The following is a 22,477-nucleotide window of genomic DNA, read 5'->3' as shown; positions in this document are numbered from 1 at the left end:
ATTCTTTTCTGAACATGTAACACATTACTGCCTTTGTACAAAATATTACCATGTGTATGTTCCTGCTATTCCTTAAACTGAAAATGTCCCCAAAATGAGCTCACTTCTCCCAGATTTGCTTCAGTTCAGTTCAGTCGCTCAGTCGTTTCTGACTCTTTGCGACCCCATGAATCGCAGCACGCCAGGCCTCCCTGTCCATCACCAACTCCCAGAGTTCACTCAGACTCAGATCCATCGAGTCAGTGATACCATCCAGCCATCTCATTCTCGGTCATCCCCTTCTCCTCCTGCCCCCAATGCCTCCCAGCATCAGAGTCTTTTCCAATGAGTCAGCTCTTCGCATGAGGTGGCCAAAGTACTGAAGTTTCAGCTTTAGCATCATTCCTTCCAAAGAAATCCCAGGGTTGATCTCCTTCAGAATGGACTGATTGGATCTCCTTGCAGTCTAAGGGACTCTCAAGAGTCTTCTCCAACACCACAGTTCAAAAGCATCAATTCTTGGGCACTCAGCCTTCTTCACAGTCCAACTCTCACATCCATACATGACCACAGGAAAAACCATAGCAGATTTGCCTATCTTGCTATTTACCCTATTTCACTATTAACTTCCTTCTCTACTTGAGCTAGAAATTTTTTACTTCATCCTCAGAGTCATCTTTAAGTCTTAATTTTTTCTTTGCCCACTTTCAGTGACTTGCCAATTCTTGGTTATTCTATCTCATGTTCACTTCTTTTCATCTCCGCTATTCTTGTTCAGCCTCTCCTGTGTCCTCCTACTAACTCTGTAAGCCTCTAGTCTCTTCAGTTTATTTCTTTTTATTCTTTTGGTTACCTTTCAAAATTCCAGGTTAGTTTATACCATTCTGGTTGCTAGTGAAGTTACTCAGTCATGTCCAACTCTTTGCGACCCCATGGACTTTAGCCCACCAGGCTCCTCCATCCATGGAATTTTCCAAGCAAGAGTACTGGAGTGGATTGCCATTTCCTTCTCCATGGGATCTTCCCTACCTAGGGATGGAACCTGGGTCTCCTGCATTGCAGGCAGATGCTTTACCATCTGAGCCACCAGAGAAGCCCCATTTCCATTAATCTAGCTCCAGACTACTTTTTAAACTCATCAACAGTGTCCCGGTTCTATACTTTAATGTACTAGACCACAGACTGTTCCACAAACATCCTTTTATGTTTTTAGCCCTAGCCAACATTTTTCCTTAGAATACCTTTTATAAATTTTAAGCAAAATTGGGATATATAGTTTTGCATTTTCCTTTTTAAAGCCTTGCTTTATAGTTGTGATTAACTTTCCTTTTCATCTTTTAATATGGTCCTTTTCATGAAGCCTTTCTGAATCTTTGCAGTGCTTGTTCATGAATAATTATTCCTTTTGGGACTTCCCTAGTTGTCCAGTGATTTAAAACTCAGTGTTTCCAATGCAGGGGGCGTCGGTTCAACCCCTGGTTGGGGAACTAAAATTCTGCCTGCCATGTGGCATGGCCAAAAAAAGGAACAAAATAATAATCATTTCTGCTTTTGTCATTCTTATGGCACATAACTTGCTCCTTTCTTTAGTACTTCTGTCTGCCTTGTGTTCATTTAGCTATTTGTGATTTGTTAATTATTTTAGTATGTTTGGAGGTGGAAAGTGTCTTAAAATTAAAGTGAAAGAGTTATTTCTCCCTAAGGGAAGTTATTTGATCAATGTCAGGTCTGCAAATAAGTGGCATTTTAGGATTAAGAATATAGTACGTTACCTTCTCTATGAATTGTGTAATTCTTGAGTGTGGGGAGTGTGTCTTTTTTAATCTCTTGTGTTTTATCAAGCTCTTTAAGTAGCAAAGATAATGTAATAGAAATTAGAAACTTTTGAACTGATTGATTATGAAAATGTTGCATATCTGAACTTGTTTACTACACCTAAAAACAAAACATAGAAGAGGAGTATATTGGCCTTTTCTTTTTAATTGAAGTACAGATGATTTACAGTGTTTGTTAGTTTCAGATGTACAGCAGAATGGTTCAGTTATATGTGTATATTCCTTTTCAGATTCTTAAAGGCTGTTACAAAATACTGAGTATAGTTTCTGTGCAACACAGTCAGTCCTTGTTAGTTATCTTTTTTGTTTGTGGTATATATGTTAATCTAAAACTTCTCTGTTCCCTCCTTTCCCTTTTGTAACTGTAAGTTTGTTCTCTGTGTCTGTGGATCTGTTTTTGTTTTGTACATAAATTCACTTGTATCTTTTTTTTGTTTTTAAGATTCCTTGTCTTTCTCTATCTGGCTTACTTCACTTAGTATGATAATCTCTAGGTCCATCCATGTTTCTGCAAATGGCTGGAATATATAGGCTTGAATACATACATCAGAAAATAAGTTTCTATCTGGGAACCATAAAATGAAGAGAATAAATTCTAAGAATTATAGAAGGAAATGAAATAATAAAGATTGAAACTAATGTAGATGAAATAGATGACAAACATACAATTAAAAAGGTCAAGTTATCCCAAAAGTTGCTTCTTTAAAAAGACTAATAAAATTGATAAACCTCTTAGAGGTTCATTTAAAAAAAGATAAGACATAAATAACCAATATCAGAAAAATTGAATAATCATAATAGGATATTAGAAATCAGTCTCATGTTAGGAAATTGGAAATTGTAAACAAAATAGACAAATAATGAGAAAAATATTATCAAAAAAATTCAATGATATATAAAAAGTCTAAAGTTCATTACTGTTAAGTCAATTGAGTAATCAAGAAGTCTTACAAGAAAATTCCAGGCTAACACAACTTTTGTGGTGAATGATACTAGGCAGTCAAGGAAGAAGTAGTTTTTAAATTTTCAAAACTGTAGAGTATAGAAAAAGACTGGTCTTCCCATGCCATTTTATGGTGCTAGCTTAATCTTGATATTTAAAAAAACCTATCATACGTGCAGAAAAGGAAAATTGTAGGCTAATCAGACTTATGAACATGGATTTAGAAATCCTGAAACACTAGCAAACCAGATCTCGCAATATAAAGCAGGGTGACACATCATGAACAAGTTGGATTTTATCCCAAGAATGCAAGATGAGCATCAGTAACTCACACGGTATAATTTTCCACATTAAAAGATTAAAATAGGAGATACAAATCATAAGAATTTATCAAAAGATGCAGGAACATTATAATAAATTTATATATTGACTTAGAGATAAGAATCAGAAGATATAATATGCTGGGAAGTCAAAGAGAATTAAACAACCCACCCCACCTCCAAAGGATGACAGACTTCCTATTTATACTCAGTATTTGAAAGTTTTCCATCTAGGATTTAGAAAAAGACAAGGAGTTCTGCTAACGATACTTCTCTTAAATGTTGTATTAAAGATCCTAGCCAGTGCTATATAATATAAGAGAAATTTGAATAAAATGAAAAAGCTCTATAAAGAGAGAAATAATTGTCATTTGCAGAAAATATGATTATAGTAACTGAATCTGCACATAAAATATTAGAATTAATGTGTTTTTACTAAGGTTGTCAGATGTAAAAATCAAGCATAAAATCTTTATTGTCAGCCAACAGCAGTGTTTGTTTTTTTTTTTGTTTTTTTTTTTGGTCAGGTTAGTTCCCCACCAGGGATTGAACTAGGCCCATAGCAATGAAAACACAAGTAGACAGCCAGGGAACTCCCAACACTATAATGTTTTGAAATGTAAAATTTGAAGATTATTTACAGTAGTAAGTACGTAGGAATAAGTCTTTTAAAATGTACAGTTTCTTTGGGAAAACAGCTTTGTTTAGACAGTAAGTTCAGTTGAGTTCAGTCGCCCAGTGGTGTCTGACTCTTTGCGACCCCATGGACTGCAGCATGCTGGGCTTCCCTGTCCATCACCAACTCCTGGAGCTTCCATTGAGTTGGTGATGCCATCCAGCCATCTATCTCATCCTGTCGTCAGTTCTTTGCATCAGGTAGCCAAAGTATTGGAGTTTCAGCTTCAGCATCAGTCCTTCCAATGAATATTCAGTACTGATTTCCTTTAGGATGAACTGGTTGGATCTCCTTGCAGTCCAAGGGACTCTCAAGAGTCTTCTCCAGTACCACAGTTCAAAAGCATTTGGTGCTCAGCTTTCTTTATAGTCCAACTCTCATATCTATACATGACTACTAGAAAAACCATAGCTTTGAAGATGGACCTTTGTTGGCAAAGTAATATCTCTGCCTTTTAATATGCTATCTAGGTTGGTAATAACTTGCCTTACAAGGAGCAAGCGTCTCTTAATTGCATGGTTGAAGTCACCATCTGCAGTGATTTTGGAGTCCAGAACAATAAAGTCTGTCACTGTTGCCATTGTTTCCCCATCTGTTTGCCCTGAAATAATGGGACCGGATGCCATGGTCTTAGTTTTCTGAATGTTGAATTTTAAGCCAACTTTTTCGCTCTCCTCTTTCACTTTCATCAAGATGCTTTTTGGTTCCTCTTTACTTTCTGCCATAAGGGTGATATCATCTGTGTATCTGAGGTTATTGATATTTCTTCCGGCAGTCTTGATTCCAGTTTGTGTTTCTTCCAGGCCAGCATTTCGTATGATGTACTCTGTTTATAAGTTAAATAAGCAGGGTGACAGTTTATAGTCTTAACATACTCTTTTCCCAGTTTGGAACCAGTCTGTTGTTCCATGTCCAGTTCTAACTGGTGTTTTTTGACCTCCATACAGATTTCTCAAGAGAAATTTCCCTTTCAGAGTTCTCCACAGTTTATTGTGATGCACACAGTCAAAGGCTTTGGCGTAGTCAATAAAGCAGAAGTAGATGTTTTTCTGGAACTCTCGCTTTTTAGATGATCTAACAGATGTTGGCAATTTGATCTCTGGTTCTTCTGCCTTTTCTAAATCCAGCTTGACTATCTGAAAGTTCATGGTTCACATACTGTTGAAGCATGGCTTGGAGAATTTTGAGCATTACTTTGCTAGTGTGTGAAATGAGCACAGTTGTGCAGTAGTTTGAACATTCTTCGGCATTGCCCTTCTTTGGGACTGGAATGAAAACTGACATTTTCCAGTCCTGTGGCCACTTCTGAGATTTCCAAATTTGCTGGCATATTGAGTGCAGCACTTTCATAGCATCATCTTTTTAGGATTTGAAGTAGCTCAACTGGAATTCCATCACCTCCACTAGCTTTGCTCAAGGAGACCTAAATACCATTGGGCAACTCAATGTTTTAAACATGCCAGTTCTTCCTTTGTTAACCTACAGTTTCAATACATTTCCAATCAGAACCCAATGGGTTCTTACTGTGGGCTTTTTTGACAGCTGATAGTAAAATTTAACGAAAATGCAGAGTCAAGATTAGCCACAGTACTCTTATTAAAGGACAAAAATGAGTAAAAGGACTTGGTCTATTCTGACTTATACTCTAGGGTAAAATTCAGAAAACTAAGATACAGTTGAATTACTGCACGGAGAGACAGAGACCCCAAAAATGAGATCCCAAAAGGACTGGACACCTGCCTAATTAATAGCAAAGAAAAAAAAACAGCAAAAAGCGTAGGGAGGAAGAACTTGTTTTATAAATAAGGTGAAATAAAGAAAATTGATTCTTTGAGCAACAAATTGTTCAAATTGGGATCCGTGACTTACCCTGTGTTCATTAATCATTTACGTTTTAAATTTTAGACCTGTGTGGGAAAGTGGAATTTTAAAGGTTATTAGAAGATAATATAGGGAAATTTTGTTATGAAAATAAAGGAAATAATAAATTTGAACCCGTTACTTCAGAAGTCACCAGAAAGAGAATGACAGGTCAGGCTAGGAATGGAAGAAGAAACTGTGGAACACTTGAATACAGCATGCATACATACATACATACATACATACGTGTATAATTCTTTATTAATCAATAAGAGAGCTTCCCTGGTGTCTCAGTGGTAAACAGTCTGCCTGCCAGTGTAAGAGACACAGGTTCAATCCCTGATCCGGGAAGATCCCATATGCCACGGAGCGCTTCAACTCCGTGAACCACAGCTGTTGAGCCTGTGTTGTAGAAACAGGGAGCCACAGCTATTGAGCCCTTGAGCTGCAACTACTGCCGTAGAGCTCATGCTCCTCAACAGAAGCCACTGCAAAGAATAACCCTCACACCACTAGAGAAAAGCCCTTGCAGCAACAAAGACCGAGTACAGCCAAAAATAAAATAATTTTACAGAATAAATAAAATAAATCAATAACAAAATACAGCCAGTAGGAAAATGGGTGAGAGAAACTTTGAGCAGTTGTTTTCCCAAGAGGAAATGCCGAGGCGCAATTAGCATATGAAAAGACACCCAGCTTCCTTCTGAGGAAAGAAAGTCAAAACCACAGCCAAATGCTTCTGCCTGTCTTTCAGATTGGCCAGTTTTTTAAAGTCTGATAGTTTATCAAGTATTTTTAAAGTCATGGAGCAATGGGAACTCTTAATACCAAGGTGTGTAAATTTGTACAACCACTTTGAAGGCAGTTTGGCATTACTACCAAAGTTTGAAAATACGCATACCCTTTAACTCAGGGTGTCAGCTGCTGTACATCTTAGGTTAGAGAAATGTGTACTCATAATACACCACCATACACATATGAAAATGTGTATGGCAGTACTGTTGGCAATGGCCCCAAACTGGGAACAGTGTAAATGCAGAACGGATAAATTTATCATGGTGTTTGTTTAGTGAGGTGCTACACAATAGTGAAAATGGAAACAAAGTCTACATATAACAACATGGATGAATTATATGTAAAATTTTTAAAATAATTCAAACCAAATGATTGTTTAGAGAGAGACCATTTATGGAAAGTAGGATGTTGTATAACTCTGAAGATCCCCTGGAGAAGTGGAGAAGGAAATAGCAACCCACTCCAGTATTCTTGCCTGGGAAATCCCATGGACAGAGGAGCCTGGCGGGCTACAAGTCCATGGGCTCACAAAGAGTCGGACATCACTTAGTGATTAAACAACAAAGGGAAAGAGAAGATTGTGGTAAAGCAGGGACTTACAAGAGGTGGGTGCCAGGCAGTTTTCTATTTCTATTCTTGACTTGCATGGAGGTTATACTTTTTTGTGTTGTAATCATTATAATGTACTTTCAATTTTTGCACTTTTTATGTTTTATTTCACAATAATAAATGTTTTAAACACTTAAGTATCATGCTGTGCTAAACAAGAACATTTTCTGGTTAAGAAAAAATTTATTCTCAGCCCCTTTTCTGTAGCTCCCCTCTGGTCCTTTTTACAGCAAAATTCAAAAGCATTTCTGTACTTGCTACAGTTCTTCCATTCTTTACTAAACTCACCACACTGACTATCATCCTTACCAGAATGACTTCCATATTGTTAAATTCATTAGTCTGGTTCTCAACTCTTAATGCCTTTTAGCAGCATTTTGCATTGTTAATCGTTCAGTCTTCATTCAAATTCTTTTTTCTTTGGCCTCCAGGAGACCCTTGTGTTCCGATTTGGTTTATTTCTTCCTGGCTGTTTACTCTCAGTCTCTTCCTTGGTTCCTCCTCTCTCCACCCTCTTAATGTGAAGTACCCTCCAGGCCATTGGCCCTACCCATTTATTTTCTTGGTGGTTGGATTATTTTTAGCAGCTAATACCATGCTAATATTGACCACTCCCTTATTTGTAAATCCAACCTGAACCTCTGTATTAAACTCTAGACTTGCATATTCTATATGACAGTTACAGTTGGATATCTGATAATCTTCTCAAATTATCATGTTCATTCTATGAGGAGAGGTCTTTGAAAATTATTACCAATTAGTTCTCTTGAGAGGAAAGGTCATTCCCTCCTAGATTTTGCCCTGTGCAGCCCTTCATTTGGCTGGTCCTCCTAATTCATATCCATTGTAATAAAGATGCAATTGTGAATCAGAGTTACTGCATTTTATTAAAACAGCCTATACATGTGAAAGTTTTGGTCCTAGTTTAGAAGGTGGTGTTTAAATTTAAAAATATCCGAGGTTGCTAGTACATTTTTGCAAGTGGTCCTCATACTTTTGAGCCTGAGTCTTTGTTACTATATAAGACAGCCTTTCTCAACCTGAGTCCTGCGAGAGAATAAACCTGTTGCCTTAAAGTATCCACTGTATGTATGTATGTATATCTATATATAGAGAGAGATAGATATATAGAGATATAACTTCTCTCCCATACATCTTGAGTGGTTTTTGTTCTTTTGGATCATCTTTGAGAAAATTGGCAAAAAAGTCACTTTTCTGTTCAAAATAATCATTTTCTGTTCTGTGGTTCAGATGAGGAACTGAGAAAGTCTGTGAAGAGAGAAACTACTCTTCCTATAGTTCTGAACAGTGCAAATTGTCACCTGCCTTGTGGTCAAGGCTGTAATACAACTAATGCCTATGTGATTTTTATTCAGACTTTAGCTTTTGAGACCCTTTACAAATTGACTGTTAAACTTCATGATTTTAAGTTACCTGTTTATATCATGATTTTACCTTTAGAGGATTGCTTGCAAATGAAAATCTAAGGAAATGCTATCAATGAGGCACTTGGTTTAGAAACTTACTAAAATTGCCTAATGAATCTTACACTGTTTTCCTTCAGTTCCCTTAGTCTTTATCCATTCTTCTCTCAGGAGAACTAATTGGTGGTAATAATTATCAAGCATCAGCCCTTGATTACTTACAGTTTCAAAAGCAAAGACTATATCTCATCATTCTGTGGTCCATAAGCAAGAGGCATTGCTGTCAAAATTTAGGGAAAACATTTATTTAGGCTTTGTTAGATTTTCTTTTATTTAGTAATACCTTCTCAGATGTGTTTGCTTTTTACATAGTAACTAATGGTTTTATATTCACAATAAAAATACCTGTGTTTGCTGGTTGATAAAAACAACTGTGGGAGAAAGTAAATAACATGCTTTCTATATTAATGTTTTCATTGGTAATCTAGGCTATCAAGTACTAGCTCCAACTGCCTATTATGATCAGACTGGTGCCTTAGTGGTTGGCCCTGGAGCAAGAACTGGCCTTGGAGCTCCAGTTCGATTAATGGCTCCAACACCTGTTTTAATTAGTTCAGCAGCAGCACAAGCTGGTAAGTGTAACTGACATTTTCTGGGGTAATAATTTTCTGGTGGTGGTTGAGATATTTTAATAATAGAAAATGGTTTTCTGGGTAGTTTTAAGAAGTGTTTGAAATTTATTTTATAGCGGCAGCAGCAGCAGCTGGAGGAACTGCGAATAGTCTCACAGGCAGCACAAATGGTCTGTTCCGGCCAATTGGCACTCAGCCACCACCGCAGCAGCAGCAGCAGCAGCAGCCAAGCACTAATCTGCAGTCTAATTCATTTTATGGGAGCACTTCTCTGACTAATAGCTCCCAGAGCAGTTCTTTATTTTCTCACGGACCTGGCCAACCTGGAAGTACATCTCTTGGCTTTGGAAGCAGTAGCTCTTTGGGTGCTGCTATAGGCTCAGCCCTCAGTGGATTTGGTTCATCAGGTAAGTTTCTTTTTAAGATGAGTGTACTCTGCTAAGTGGACATGAGGTACATGTATTTGTTTTTAATATTAATATGAACAATAGCTAGTAGTGTAGAAAGGACAGGAATAAGACACTGGTTTATTGGTTTATTTTGTAGACAGAAAGAAACCTTTTGCAGTGTTTATGAATGTTTAACCCATTTCAAGCAGCCCATTCTTTACTCAAATATATTTTCCCCTGGCCTTAAGAACTATACTACTGTAATTTTTATTTTAGTAAGATTTGTTTGGGCTAATATATATTATGCTTGTTACTAGCTCTTCCCTTTTCCCTATAATATTAATGTTTGAGGCAGTAAAAACTCTGCCATCTTAAGTTTCTGATATTTTAAAATAATAATTATCTGTGTGCTCATCAGATGATTTATTCTTATTAAATATTAATGAATATTTATGGTCCCTATTTGGTATAATATATAAAAATAAAATATAATGAAATGTTCTAAACAGAAGCCCCTACGATAAGAATGCCTGTCTTTATTTTAGGTTAAACAACTTAGCCTTTATCACTAAAAATACATTTAAAAAGACTCCCCCACCTCGTATCCTAGTTTTATACATAATACTTAAGAAATCCAAATTTTAAATAGCTTCACAAAATAAATAATGTACCCATAGAAACTGATTTTGTAACTGAGAAAGAGCTGAAATTGAAGAGGCTCACCTTGACACCCTGTTGACACATGTATTATCAGTCTCTGGTGTTTCCAGAGTGCTCAGGAAACATTAGGGGAAAAACAGCTTACTCTCATTCTCTTGGTATAATTGACAGCCTTTTCTTTATAAGGGACATTTATTCACACCTCAAGAAATGTTTTATTTCTCTGGTGTCCTTGAGTCTTAAAATCTGCTCGTCTGTTTTCCTACCACATGAAATTATATTCTTTTCTGGTGTGAAAAAATGGCCAAACTAACACATGCCAGTCATTACTAACTATTTTTGCCAGTTTTCTAAGAAAGTATCTTCTTAACTCCTTGAATGTTTTTATTAGGGATGGTCCAGAACACCTATTAACTTTGAAGTGCATAGTTCTTTTTTGATATAATGAGATCAAAAAGGAAATATCATATTTGCCTAATAAAAAGATTGCCTAAAGAATGGGCATGGGAACTTCTCAGGAGATATCTAGTGAACATAGAGACTATTCAGTCTTTTAATTTTCCTATTTGATTTGTTTTATTACTTTTGGAGCTTACTATTTTAATATGTAGCCCAGGCACTCTCATAGACTCATTTTTTGTTTCTTACAGTTGACAAGCAGTTGTCCCAGATAATCCTAGATTGCTGAAGAAAATCAAAAGAACAGATAACTTAAAAACAAAAACAAAAACAAAAAAAACTTCTGTGGAGATAACTAGTTTCTGTAGATTTGTAGGCCCTAAATAATATAGGAAAAATAGAGAAAAGATAAATATCCTGTTCCCTTTGTAATAATAAAATGTCACTGATAGTCTGGTATACTCCCAAATTCCCCTGTTTCTTTGTTTGTTAAGACCCTTCCTGCTGTATTCAGGAACTGATTAGTCGTCAACATTTTGTTCTCTATAGTTGTCCCCGGCAGATGCCTCGGCCAAAAAATTATCATGTTCATTCTCCCTTATTTATGAGCATTGCTTTACTCCATTCTGATTTCCAGCTTGGGGTACCTCTGTTTTACCTTGCTTCAGAGGACATTAATGATTGCTATCCCTAAATACCAGTAAAGAACCTATCGTCTCCCTCCTCTTGGACATTTTGTAAACATTCGTTCAAGTGCTGCACTTATGTACCCTTCAAAATCTACCCATTACCGTTTTCACATTATGGCAATTCCATACCTATATGAAATCTGAAATATGCTTATATGCACATGTACATATACAGTACCATGTACACAGTCATTCTCTTACCCATATGGTGAAATTATTAATGCTTAACAGTGTTAAATACCCCAGTTTATAACTCAGATCGCCAGGAAGCTTAGCCATTATAATATAGAGATTAAATCACCATTTCTACGACCTGTTATTTAGAATGTTCTTTTACAGTTGAAAGTTCGTGATTTAACATTTTATCCACAATTGATATTTGATTAGTGACTCCATTGTTGTTGTCTAGCTTCTTAAATATTTTAGGTATATTTTGTTTTATATTTTATAGTCATACTGTTGCAGATAATTTAGGCAGATAGTAAAATTTAAGAAGCCAGCTTGTTTACGTTTAAAGCTACTTCTGAATTACTTTTAAATGTTTTGCTTGGCTTTTTCTTTTTAGAGGAAAATGATATTGCATGTGTCAAAACTATGGTTTCTTTGATGATTTGCCAGGGGAATGATAGTGCTGCTGCTCTCATTTCGAGGGCTTTTGTCTTTTTCCATGTCAGTTAAATGTTTTCTGAAATAAATAGAAATTACAAATGTAGCCATGTTTTAGAAAAATCACTTTGACAGTGTCCTTTTAAATTAGCATAGTTAATATACCATACATTGACAATTTTGCCAAAATCATTCTTACGGTACTATTTATTTGTTATATTAAAAATGCATATAGTTACTTAGTAATTCCCTATAATATATCTTAAAAAGTGAGAATTTCTTTAAAACTTGATCAGTCCTTCAGAAACCGCATTCACTGGTTTAAAAGGTTGAATACTGTTTATTTAATATTTTGCTTAATACAGTAGTATGAGCCTGGTATTTTTCCTTTATAGGATTTTTGTTTTGGTAAAACCAGTGTAATTAAGTTTTCTGTCTGTATTAATAAGCTTACCTTGGTCTACCATCATGTGCTCTGCTTAATTTTTCTCTTTAATCTATACCCTTATGACCTATTTATAATTGACCTCTTAAAATTTTCTTTAAAAGAATTAACCATATTGGTCCGAATATAGAGCTTGTCCTTTAAAAATTTCACAGGTTAAAAAATGTAATATGATATTATCTTGAATATGAAAGGATTTAGTTTAAAAGGCTTAGAGACAGTTTTAAAAAAAAAGCGTACTTGAAAATACAGGCTATAAGTGAGACTTGAGAATTGAGAGTTTTGGACAACCCTTTTAAAAACACTTTGTAAAGAATTTGATTATCCAAATATATGTTGATTAATAGCCAGATCTCGGATTGCGTGGTAATGTGAACCTACCATTCTTTTATGATTTTATAAAATATAAAGGGAAAAAAAGGACTAGAAGGTTAATAGTTGAATTGGGAATTAAGTGAAAAACCTAAAAAGTGTTATGTAGTACAGTAAGGGATATAATATCTTTACCTGAGTAAGCAGTTCACGAGGCCAGACTATCATCTTAAGAATGGAAGATCTCAAGGGGTAAGTGAATGCATGTCTTTGGTTGAAAACAGAGAGCTAGCAGTTAAAGTTTGGTTTTTCCATATGTATTTTGTAATTTAGCTGTTGAAGAATCAGGAGAATGTGTAGTGTGAAAAGTACTGAGGAATAAGCTGCCACTGTATTTCACAGCTGACTAATATTCGGGCCAATATGGACTTGACTGTGGTTTAAACACAAGCTGGAACCCAAATCAAATGTGAATGGCAAGGGAAATGTATTAATATTCTGTTTATCAGTATAATCTTTTCTTGGCATTGGGTTGAAGTCTAAGAACTTGGTTCCAAAGGTTAGGATACTACCAAAATATAACCTTATTGGAATTTAATCTCTAGCATAGCAGACAACTTAAAATTTCAGGGTTTATAAATCATACCAGGGTATTAAAGCACAGTAATCATATGTGTCAGTGGTAAATATATGTGAAATAATGAACATATGACTGCTCTTAAATATTTGGTCATTTTCCTGGGGTGCATTTATACCCTTTTATGATTAATAAGTTAGTATATATAGTTATCACAGTATATATAGTTATCACAGTAATTATCTTCTCTGTTATGTTTCTAAAAATAATTATTGTGATCACTCTGTTATTTCCCAGCAAGAGTTGGGGACAGGTTTTATTCAGTTAACACTGTATGTAATTAGGGTTTTTTTTATTTCTTCTTCAGTTGGCAGTTCTGCAAGTAGTAGTGCCACAAGGAGAGAGTCTCTATCTACTAGCTCTGACTTGTACAAAAGATCTAGTAGCAGCCTAGCACCCATAGGGCAGCCATTTTACAATAGTCTGGGATTTTCCTCCTCTCCAAGTCCAATAGGCATGCCTCTGCCAAGCCAAACTCCAGGACATTCACTTACGCCACCGCCATCACTTTCATCACATGGATCCTCATCCAGTTTGCATTTAGGTAAAAAAAAAAACCAAAACCCTTTTTATTCGTATGTATACATGTAAGTGTGTTTGTGTGTATGTTTTATGATATGTGTAAAATATTTAATGTTGGATAAAACATGCCAAATTGCTTTTGCTTTTAGATATTATCCTTTTGAAAAAGTCTACTTTTGTGAAAATTCAAAGTGAGGGTCTGATATACAGTAAGGTAAAGACCCCTATTGTATTTTTTATTCCTTTTATGAAATACAGTGGTGTGTTTTTTCTCGTCTGTGCTTTTGATTTGTGTGTGTTTTAGTTCATCTGAAAAGTCAGTTATTTATATGTGATAGTGAAATAAATTTCACCATCAAAAGTTTGTGCACACCAAAAGCAAAATGTTAGTCACATAGTTATTGAACTTTAAATAATCTAGTTTAGTATGATTGTCTTTGCTTTGGCCTTTTACCAAAGGGTTATTTCAGGGTATATGAATTGAGTATGTTTGTGAGTTAGAGAATCTTACTATGTATGGGTTTGGTCCATGTACTTCTGTTACTTTTGAATATGTTGTTTAAGAAAAAATGTTCTAGGCTTTTTGTACCCTTGTAGTTGGGACATTTAGAACTTTGGTTTATATCTGTATATTAAAATTGCCCCCAAACCAGGATTATTTGAATTGGTGGTTACATTTTTCCTGCTCCAAGAAGTATTTAACCATGTAGTTAACAGGATATTTTGAGGGGTTTTTGGATATCAGAGGCTGTGTATGAATCCCTGTCTTTTCAAAGTATTTTATTAAAACTAGGCTTTGGATATTTCTGATTCTAGTCATTTCAACTTAAAATTAAGGAGTTCTATTACTGATTTTTATATATGCTTGGAAAGATATTAATCAGCTTGTGAGTTAAAAAGTAATGCTTGCTTTTGTAAGCAAATATAAGTTAGTGATTATGTTTGAGCCCCTCCCCCAGTCATAAGGCTATAGCTGTTTTCTCTGAAAGCTCAGTAATGTAGTTAAGTGTCCATGTAACAAAGGAATCTTTAACAGTGATCATCATTTTAGGTTTATGTTATTACAAAGTGGGCTAGATTTCTTTTTTAAAAAGACTTGTCCTCTACCCCAGTCTGAGCCTTTGCTCTTTTGGGGATATTAACTATATGCAACCAATTGATTTATTTGACTGGGTTCCTCAGACCTGCTTTGTAGCACTGTTTGTGTAAACTTAACCAGTTTTTAGCCTTCCGCCTTCCTTTATTTATCTTTTCTCAGTCATAGGAACTGTTCAGTCCTTGATTTTTATTATTTCTATTCAGACCCAGCCCTACTACTCCCATTTAAGACATGCCTTTGAGACTTTGAAATTAATACCAAAATTTGGAGCAAAACATTCCTAAGAATAGACATTTTATAATAGTTTTGTGTTTTATTCGTTAAGATTATATTTGTCATGTCCTGTCATTTTTTTCATAGGTAAGTTTCAGATCAGGTTTCTGTCAACTGTTAACTGCTTATGTTGTGCTTTAGTGCCTGTGTAAATGGCATTATTATTCTACATAACTTGCTTAGAAAATGTATTATAATGACCTTTTAGATGTCTCTACTTAAATCACAATCTAGATTTTTTTGTCTATAAAGAATCCAGGCATATAAATGCTTATGGAATGAATTCTAGTCAGTTATGAGAAATAATCCTGTGGGCCAGGAGTTCTACATTGTACTCTGATACTTTTGTACCCACAGTATAAGCTTAACTACTTAGGTTAGCTTCACCTTGAAATCTGGTATTTTAATATACCTGTAATTGAAATTGTTTGTGGATTATTTTCTTTTGAGATTCCCTAGTTTCTTTTAGCTTTAGTCATATAACTGGCAACCTTGTTTGGTAACAAGGAATAGACCCTGCCAAGTTGAAATAATTCAGTAGATATCATAAATTTGCTCTTCACATAGTGTTTATGAAAATAATCTGTCCTTCACTTTCATATCATTGACTCATGATGCAAGACTTACGTGCTCTCTGGTCTAAAAAGTATATTTTAATTGTGTGTTCCTAAAGTGGATTATGCCATAAATTAGGCTATCAAGGCTACTGATTTATAAAATACCTAAGGAAATGAATTTGCATAGCCATTTAAAAAATAATCTTACTGTGGTCACACACTAAGAATATAATACTATAAAATAGAGATAAATTTTCCATTTCATTAAAATTGACTGGAGTTATTTAGTTCCAGTTGATTTTCTTATGAGATGTTAAGACATGTGACCATTATAGTTATTGGTATATCTAGATATCTACAGTCTTAAAATACTGGATGAAACATCTTTTTTTTCTTTTTTAAGCCACGTATCCTATGCCTTTGCTCATGCTAGCTACTTGATTCACAGAAAAAGCTAATAACAACATTGTGTGCTTATGGTTTTCCAGGAGATGTTTCATTTTTAAAAAATAGTTATAATTTCATCAACATAAATATTTTTAGTAGGATGACTAGTAAGTCACTTTGTGATTGAAGAATCAGTATTTCAACTGATAGATTTTGGTTGTTCCATATTTTTATAACCTAAAACATTTTTGTTAAGATTTGAAGCCTTTTTAAATATACTGAAGTTAGAAGCATGAAAAAGTAATTTTATATTCCATATTATAATGTGAAATTTCTAAGAGATTCCTTTTTTAAAAACATTTATAGCCACAATATCAAAATCATACCTTTTAACATTTATAATTCTCATTACTCTAATTTCCCTAATTGACTTAAATGTCTTTTTACAGTTGTTGTGTTTACATCAAGGTCCAAATAAGGTCCATTATTTGTTTGATATGTCTTTTGATATGAAACCATTTTTCCATCCTCTTTTTTTTTTTTCCTTCTTCTTCTGTACATGTATTTGTGGAAGAAACTTTGTCCTATTGAATATCCCACATTCTTGACTTCGATGAATTCTTCCTCATGGTATTTAGTGTGTTCCTCTGTTCTCTGAATTTTCTATAAAATGGAATTAAATTTAGTGGTTTGATCTTGTTGTTTGTTTGTTTTGTTGTTTGGTTATATAGTTCTGCTGCACCATATCAGGAGATACATATCTGATTGTTCCCATGTGAGGTTGTTTCCATGATCTGATTATTTCCATCAGCCAGATCCACTTAACAACTTAGCAGCCTTTCATCATCACCTGAATATTTCTTCAGAGATTGCAAAATAGTGATTTTCTAACTCTGTCATTCCTTTTGCATTGGTTAGCTGGAATTTTTCTGTGGAAAAGAACTTTCATTGATTGTGAGGTTACCCTGAGATACATAGTTCATATAGGAATCAGGATAATGCTTAATTTTTTTCCCTATATTTTGTAACTTTATTAAGTTGATGCCTTAGCAACTTCTAAAGGTGACTTGTAGGGGATTTTTGTTTTTGTGTTAAAATCATCATACACTATACCTGTAGTGTAAATTGATAGCTTTTAGGATTGTGGATATGTTTCAGTCCATTGTAGTCTGGAAGATAACACCTTTTATACCTTTTTTTGATCCTATATTACTGTCTTTAGCCATTGGAGTCCCTTCAGATTGGTACCTGCTTGACCATAACTTGTTAAAAGCACTTAAAACACTGGTCAGAGAAGCAAGTAGAAAAGAACAAGCAAAGAGAACAACTTTAAGATTAATGGTTTTTATTTTGAAGTGCAAAGAGCCATGTCAAATTCTGGACTTTATGTTCAGCATTGAATATTAAATAAATAATTTTCTCATGTTACATTGATTTATAGAGTTGAGGAAAGAATCTTCTACCAGTAGTTGTGTTTTAAATTATTCTCTAAGATAGAAGTCAGTCTTATTTTGAGATAGTTCACTCCCAGTAAAAGAAGATGAAATATTTCCAGTCTTACTTTGTTCGTCTACCTGGAGCTAGCTAACTAGTTGTTTCCTTTCTTGTTTCGTTTCTTTTTCTTCTTTGAGTAAATGTTTACAATATGTTAATGATTTCTTATTTAATCTTTATTCTCATAATATTTAGATTGATATGGAACTTCTTGGGTATAAAGTAGTATTCTGTATTTTTATTAGGGTTTGACGAACAAATGGCTTTCTTCTCTGTACCTCTTCACTTTTGAACTGTCTTATTTTTTTCCTTAAGAAAAGGGTGCCAAAAAGTCTAATGACAGCTATGAGCTCAGAGAAATTAGTTACTTCGAAGGTAGCTATTAAAGTTTTGTTAATATCATGTATTCAGTAATCAAATAGTGTATTCAGCTGTCAAATAGTGCAGTAGATTTAAAAACTTTGTAACCTGTCTTCTAATCACAGAAAATTTTATATGAAATGTAGACAGGGTAATATTAACTTCTAAGGTCATTTTTCCTGCTTAGTGGTAGTTTATCTGTTGAAATTGCTGAACTTTAGCAAATTTGATCATCTGCTTTTCTCAGAATGAGATGTTTAAGAGTTAAACAAGAATGGCCAAATTGGTTGTTAAGGCTATGTGCAATTTTGCTGAGTTTCATATATGGTCCTTGAAGCAGAAAACAATATGAATTATTTTGAAGTTTTCATTGAAAGTAATCTTTAAGTAGCAAGTTCGCTGTAACTGAAAAGCTACTTGCTGCTAAGTTGCTTCAGTCGTGTCCAACTCTGTGCGACCCCATAGACGGCAGCCCATCAGGCTCCACCGTCCCTGGGATTCTCCAGGCAAGAACACTGGAGTGGGTTGCCATTGCCTTCTCCAAACTGAATAGCATTTGGTAGTTTTCTAAAGCACCTTCGTATTCATGATTTCATTTCATTCTAATTGTTAACATAGAGTGGCTGAATAATAATGCCCATTAAAGAGACAGCTATAGGTCATATGAGCCCCAAAAGCTTGACCAAATCCATAAATGACGGAACTGAAGCTGGAACATTGTTCTAACTCCTGTTACTATTTTTTCTATTCTGCTGTTCTATAATCAACTGAACAGTTTTACAAAGTATGCCAAAACAGGATTCTAATCAGCCTCTCAAATTATATTTAACACTGGCGTAAGTTATGTGTTTTTTAAATGTCTATAAAAGATTACTAGGCTTTTAGATACCTTTCATTTTTCAGTCATTCTTGGGATTTATAGAAAAACTCTTATCTAGACATTTTTAAAGTCCAAATATTATTTCAGTTCAGTTCAGTCGCTCAGTCGTGTCCGACTCTTTGCGACCCCGTGAATCGCAGCACGCCAGGCCTCCCTATCCATCACCAACTCCTGGGGTTCACCCAAACTCATGTGTATCAAGTTGGTGATGTCATCCAGCCATCTCATCATCTGTTGTCCCCTTCTCTTCCTGCCCCTAATCCCTCCCAGCATCAGGGTCTTTTCCAATGAGTCAGCTCTTCGCATCAGGTGGCCAAAGTATTGGAGTTTCAGCTTTAGCATCAGTCCTTCCAATGAAGACCCAGGACTGATCTCCTTTAGGATGGACTGGTTGGATCTCCTTGCAGTCCAAGGGACTCTCAAGGGTCTTCTCCAGCACCACAATTCAAAAGCATCAATTCTTTGGCACTCAGCTTTCTTCACAGTCCAACTCTCACATCCATACATGACGACTGGAAAAACCATAGCCTTGACTAGATGGACCTTTGTTGGCAAAGTAATGTCTCTGCTTTTTAATATGCTATCTAGGTTGGTCATAACTTTCCTTCCAAGTAAGCGTCTTTTAATTTCGTGGCTGCAATCACTATCTGCAGTGATTTTGGAGCCAAAAAAAATAAAGTCTGACACTTTTCCCCATCTATTTCCCATGAAGTGATGAGACCAGATGCCATGATCTTCGTTTTCTGAATGTTGAGCTTTAAGCCAACTTTTTCACTCTCCTCTTTCACTTTCATCAAGAGGCTTTCTAGTTCTTCTTCACTTTCTGCCATAAGGGTGATGTCATCTGCATATCTGAGGTGATTGATATTTCTCCAGCAGTTTTGATTCCAGCTTGTGCTTCGTCTAGCCCAGCGTTTCTCATGATGTACTCTGCATAGAAGTTAAATAAGCAGGGTGACAATATACAGCCTTGACGTACTCTTTTTCCTATTTGGAACCAGCCTGTTGTTCCATGTCCAGTTCTAACTGTTGCTTCCTGACCTGCATATAGGTTTCTCAAGAGGCAGGTCAGGATTATCTACTCTCTGAAAAAGAATATGTGTTACTCATAAGGCAGGTGACTCAGGAACTGAATATATTGTATGATATAGGACTGAATAGATAATACAGCATATTCAGCTTGAAACGGAATGTTATTTACAGGTTCTCATGGTAGTTTAAATGAACGCACTGCTTCAACCCATCGGTGTGTCTACAAGTCACTTATTTGTTTATGAGTATGAAATATATTGTGAAGAAATTCTATTAATTATTATGTAGAAGAATTTATTATTTTATGTATACAAATTCATTAGTCTGAGTTCTGGTTTGGGGTCCCAGTGATTAAGTTTTGGCCTTATATTTTGTTCATTATCCTTTAATTATCTGTGACTTTGTGCTTCTAATGACTGAAAAATGTTTTCACCAGTTAATTCAGTTAAGATAATGTCAGATTTGAGAGTAGAAAATACTTGATGATTCTATTCAGTGGTTTACCATGTCAGAATCACTTGGGCCTGTTTAAAATACTTCCAGTGAGGAGGTAATTGATTTGGAATTGTATGACAGCAGTTTTTGCTTGTCATGATGATTATGGGGATTCTATTGACATTAAATAACCTAGCAGCCAGATGCTAAACTCTTCATTTTAAAATGATTATCCCACTGAAACATCCAATAGTACTCACCTGGAGAGAGAGAGACCACTTTGGAACAATTCATAGTTTACATTATGGGTTAGTCCAATTCACACATCTTTTTTACTCATAATTCCTGGATATGGGTTATATGAGCCTTTGATATTGTCTCCTGTCATCTCACTGATGGATTTTTTTTCTTCCTTCCTTTTTTTCTTTCCATTTACCTGAAGTCTGCTTACCATTGCATGCTTTAAATTTTTTAATTTTGGGGGGAAAAAAAAAAGCTTATGGAATGAGAGAAAATAGAAAATTCTGATCTCTTGTTGTATATATTTTAAAATACTCTTTCCCTTGATTTGTATTTTGCAAATTGGAGCCTTTTCTTTAATTTTGTTGGCTATAATTCTGTATATCATTATTTACTATCATTTGGTTGTTTTACTTTTTATTTATTGCCTCTAGCTTTCCTTCATATTTGCATTTCATCTCACTCAATTGTTTCTCTACCTTTCCTTCTTACTGATATCAAATAAGTCTTCATGTGTCTTAAAAATTATTGTAGTTTATCAAAAATTTGCCAAGAACTTGTATTATTTCACTGTTTATACCCTAAATAATGTACTTTAAGTAAACATAGGATCAGGAAACTAACTCTTAAAATATAGGCAGATGTGCTTTGTGAGAAACCTGTATCTTTAGTAGCCAAATAAACTTTGAAAATGAAAGTAGTATGGATCGCATAGGGTGGTATGGAGAATTGACTTAATGTTTAGGGTATTATTATATAAGACTGTTTCCTTAACTGGAAATAAATCCATTGGAAGAAGGGCAAGATCTTTACACTGTAAACTATAAAGCACTGACTGAAGTTGAAGAAGGCAGATAAGAGAACATGTCATGTTTGTGGTTTGAAAGACTCAGTATTGTAAAGATAGCAACTGTCTTATAATTGGTATACAGATTTAGCACACTCTCAGTAAGAGTTTTTCAGCTTTTTAAAGAACTGACAAGGTAATTTATTTAATGTAGATAGAAAAATAAAGCCAAAAATAATCAAGACAGTCTCCAAGAACAGATTTAAAATTTAATAAATTTGCTAGATATCAAACTTATTAAAACTACAGTAACTAAAATTGTGGTATTGGCACAAGGGTTGAGAAAATAGATTCGTGAAATTAAGGACCCAGAAATAGACCTGCTTGTTTGGTTACCTGATTTGTGGCCATGGTGCCTTCTAGTGTGTTTGGGAAGGATGGTCTTTTCAATAAGTTGAACTGGAGCAATTTAGTACCCAGACAGGGAGAGATTAACTTTGACTTCTCTTTTATACTACACACACAAATAAAACTTCATTGTCAAAGCGCTCAAATAACTTGCTTGTAGTTGTCAAGGGATCTTCCCTGGTGGCTCAAATTGTAGGCTCTGCCTACAATGCGGGAGACCTGGATTCAATCCCTGGGTTGGGAAGATCTCCTGGAGAAGGAAATGGCAACCCACTCCAGTATTCTTGCCTGGAAAATCCCATGGATGGAGGAACCTGGTTAGGCTACAGTCCATGAGGTCGCAAAGAGTAGTTGTCAAGTTAGTAAGGAAAAAAATTTTGAGCCCAGGTCTATCTGGTTTATTCCAAGATATGACACTGCTCCTTGAAGAATGCTTTTATTTCTGTCTGCTACTTCTCTGACTAAATAAAGGATCTTTTCCTGTTCCCTGAGTTTAGAATTTTTATGAACTTCTTATAAAATTGTGGTAAAATATAACTTAGCCTATTATGAGTTGGTGGTGAAAGTGACTTTGAATGTCAGTATATTGGCATTTTTTACTTGCTTGCAATTGACTTTTAATCTCAATTAAATACTTTTTACTTCAAGGATCTCTTAATATATTTTATTACTAATTTTAAATTTAAACTGATCAGATGCTATTTTAATTAATAGAATAGTAATAAGTTTAATTATTATACTGAAACTAATACCTATTTTATGTTTCTCTTTTATGTGTAGTTTTGTTTTGTTT

The 22,477-nt window shown here is 34.9% G+C and overlaps 1 protein-coding gene across 37 annotated transcripts in view; it reads left to right on the top strand.

Annotated features, from left to right (window-relative positions):
- Positions 1-22,477, top strand: part of PUM2 (pumilio RNA binding family member 2) — a 121,929-nt gene that overhangs the window by 75,022 nt on the left and 24,430 nt on the right. For 20 of the 37 annotated variants that reach the window (XM_060411862.1, XM_060411858.1, XM_042245833.2 and 17 more), the window contains 3 exons: positions 8,930-9,073; positions 9,190-9,480; positions 13,518-13,754. In XM_060411862.1, coding sequence (XP_060267845.1) covers positions 8,930-9,073; positions 9,190-9,480; positions 13,518-13,754 — 672 coding nt within the window. The remainder of the gene's footprint in view (positions 1-8,929; positions 9,074-9,189; positions 9,481-13,517; positions 13,755-22,477) is intronic. The other 17 variants (XM_060411879.1, XM_060411873.1, XM_060411877.1 and 14 more) reach the window with 1 other exon arrangement.

The sequence above is a fragment of the Ovis aries genome, chromosome 3 (assembly GCF_016772045.2).
Source record: "Ovis aries strain OAR_USU_Benz2616 breed Rambouillet chromosome 3, ARS-UI_Ramb_v3.0, whole genome shotgun sequence".
In the NCBI taxonomy this organism is placed as follows: Eukaryota; Metazoa; Chordata; class Mammalia; order Artiodactyla; family Bovidae; genus Ovis; species Ovis aries.
Note: the sequence above shows the minus strand (reverse complement) of the source record. Positions and strands in the feature narration are given on the sequence as shown.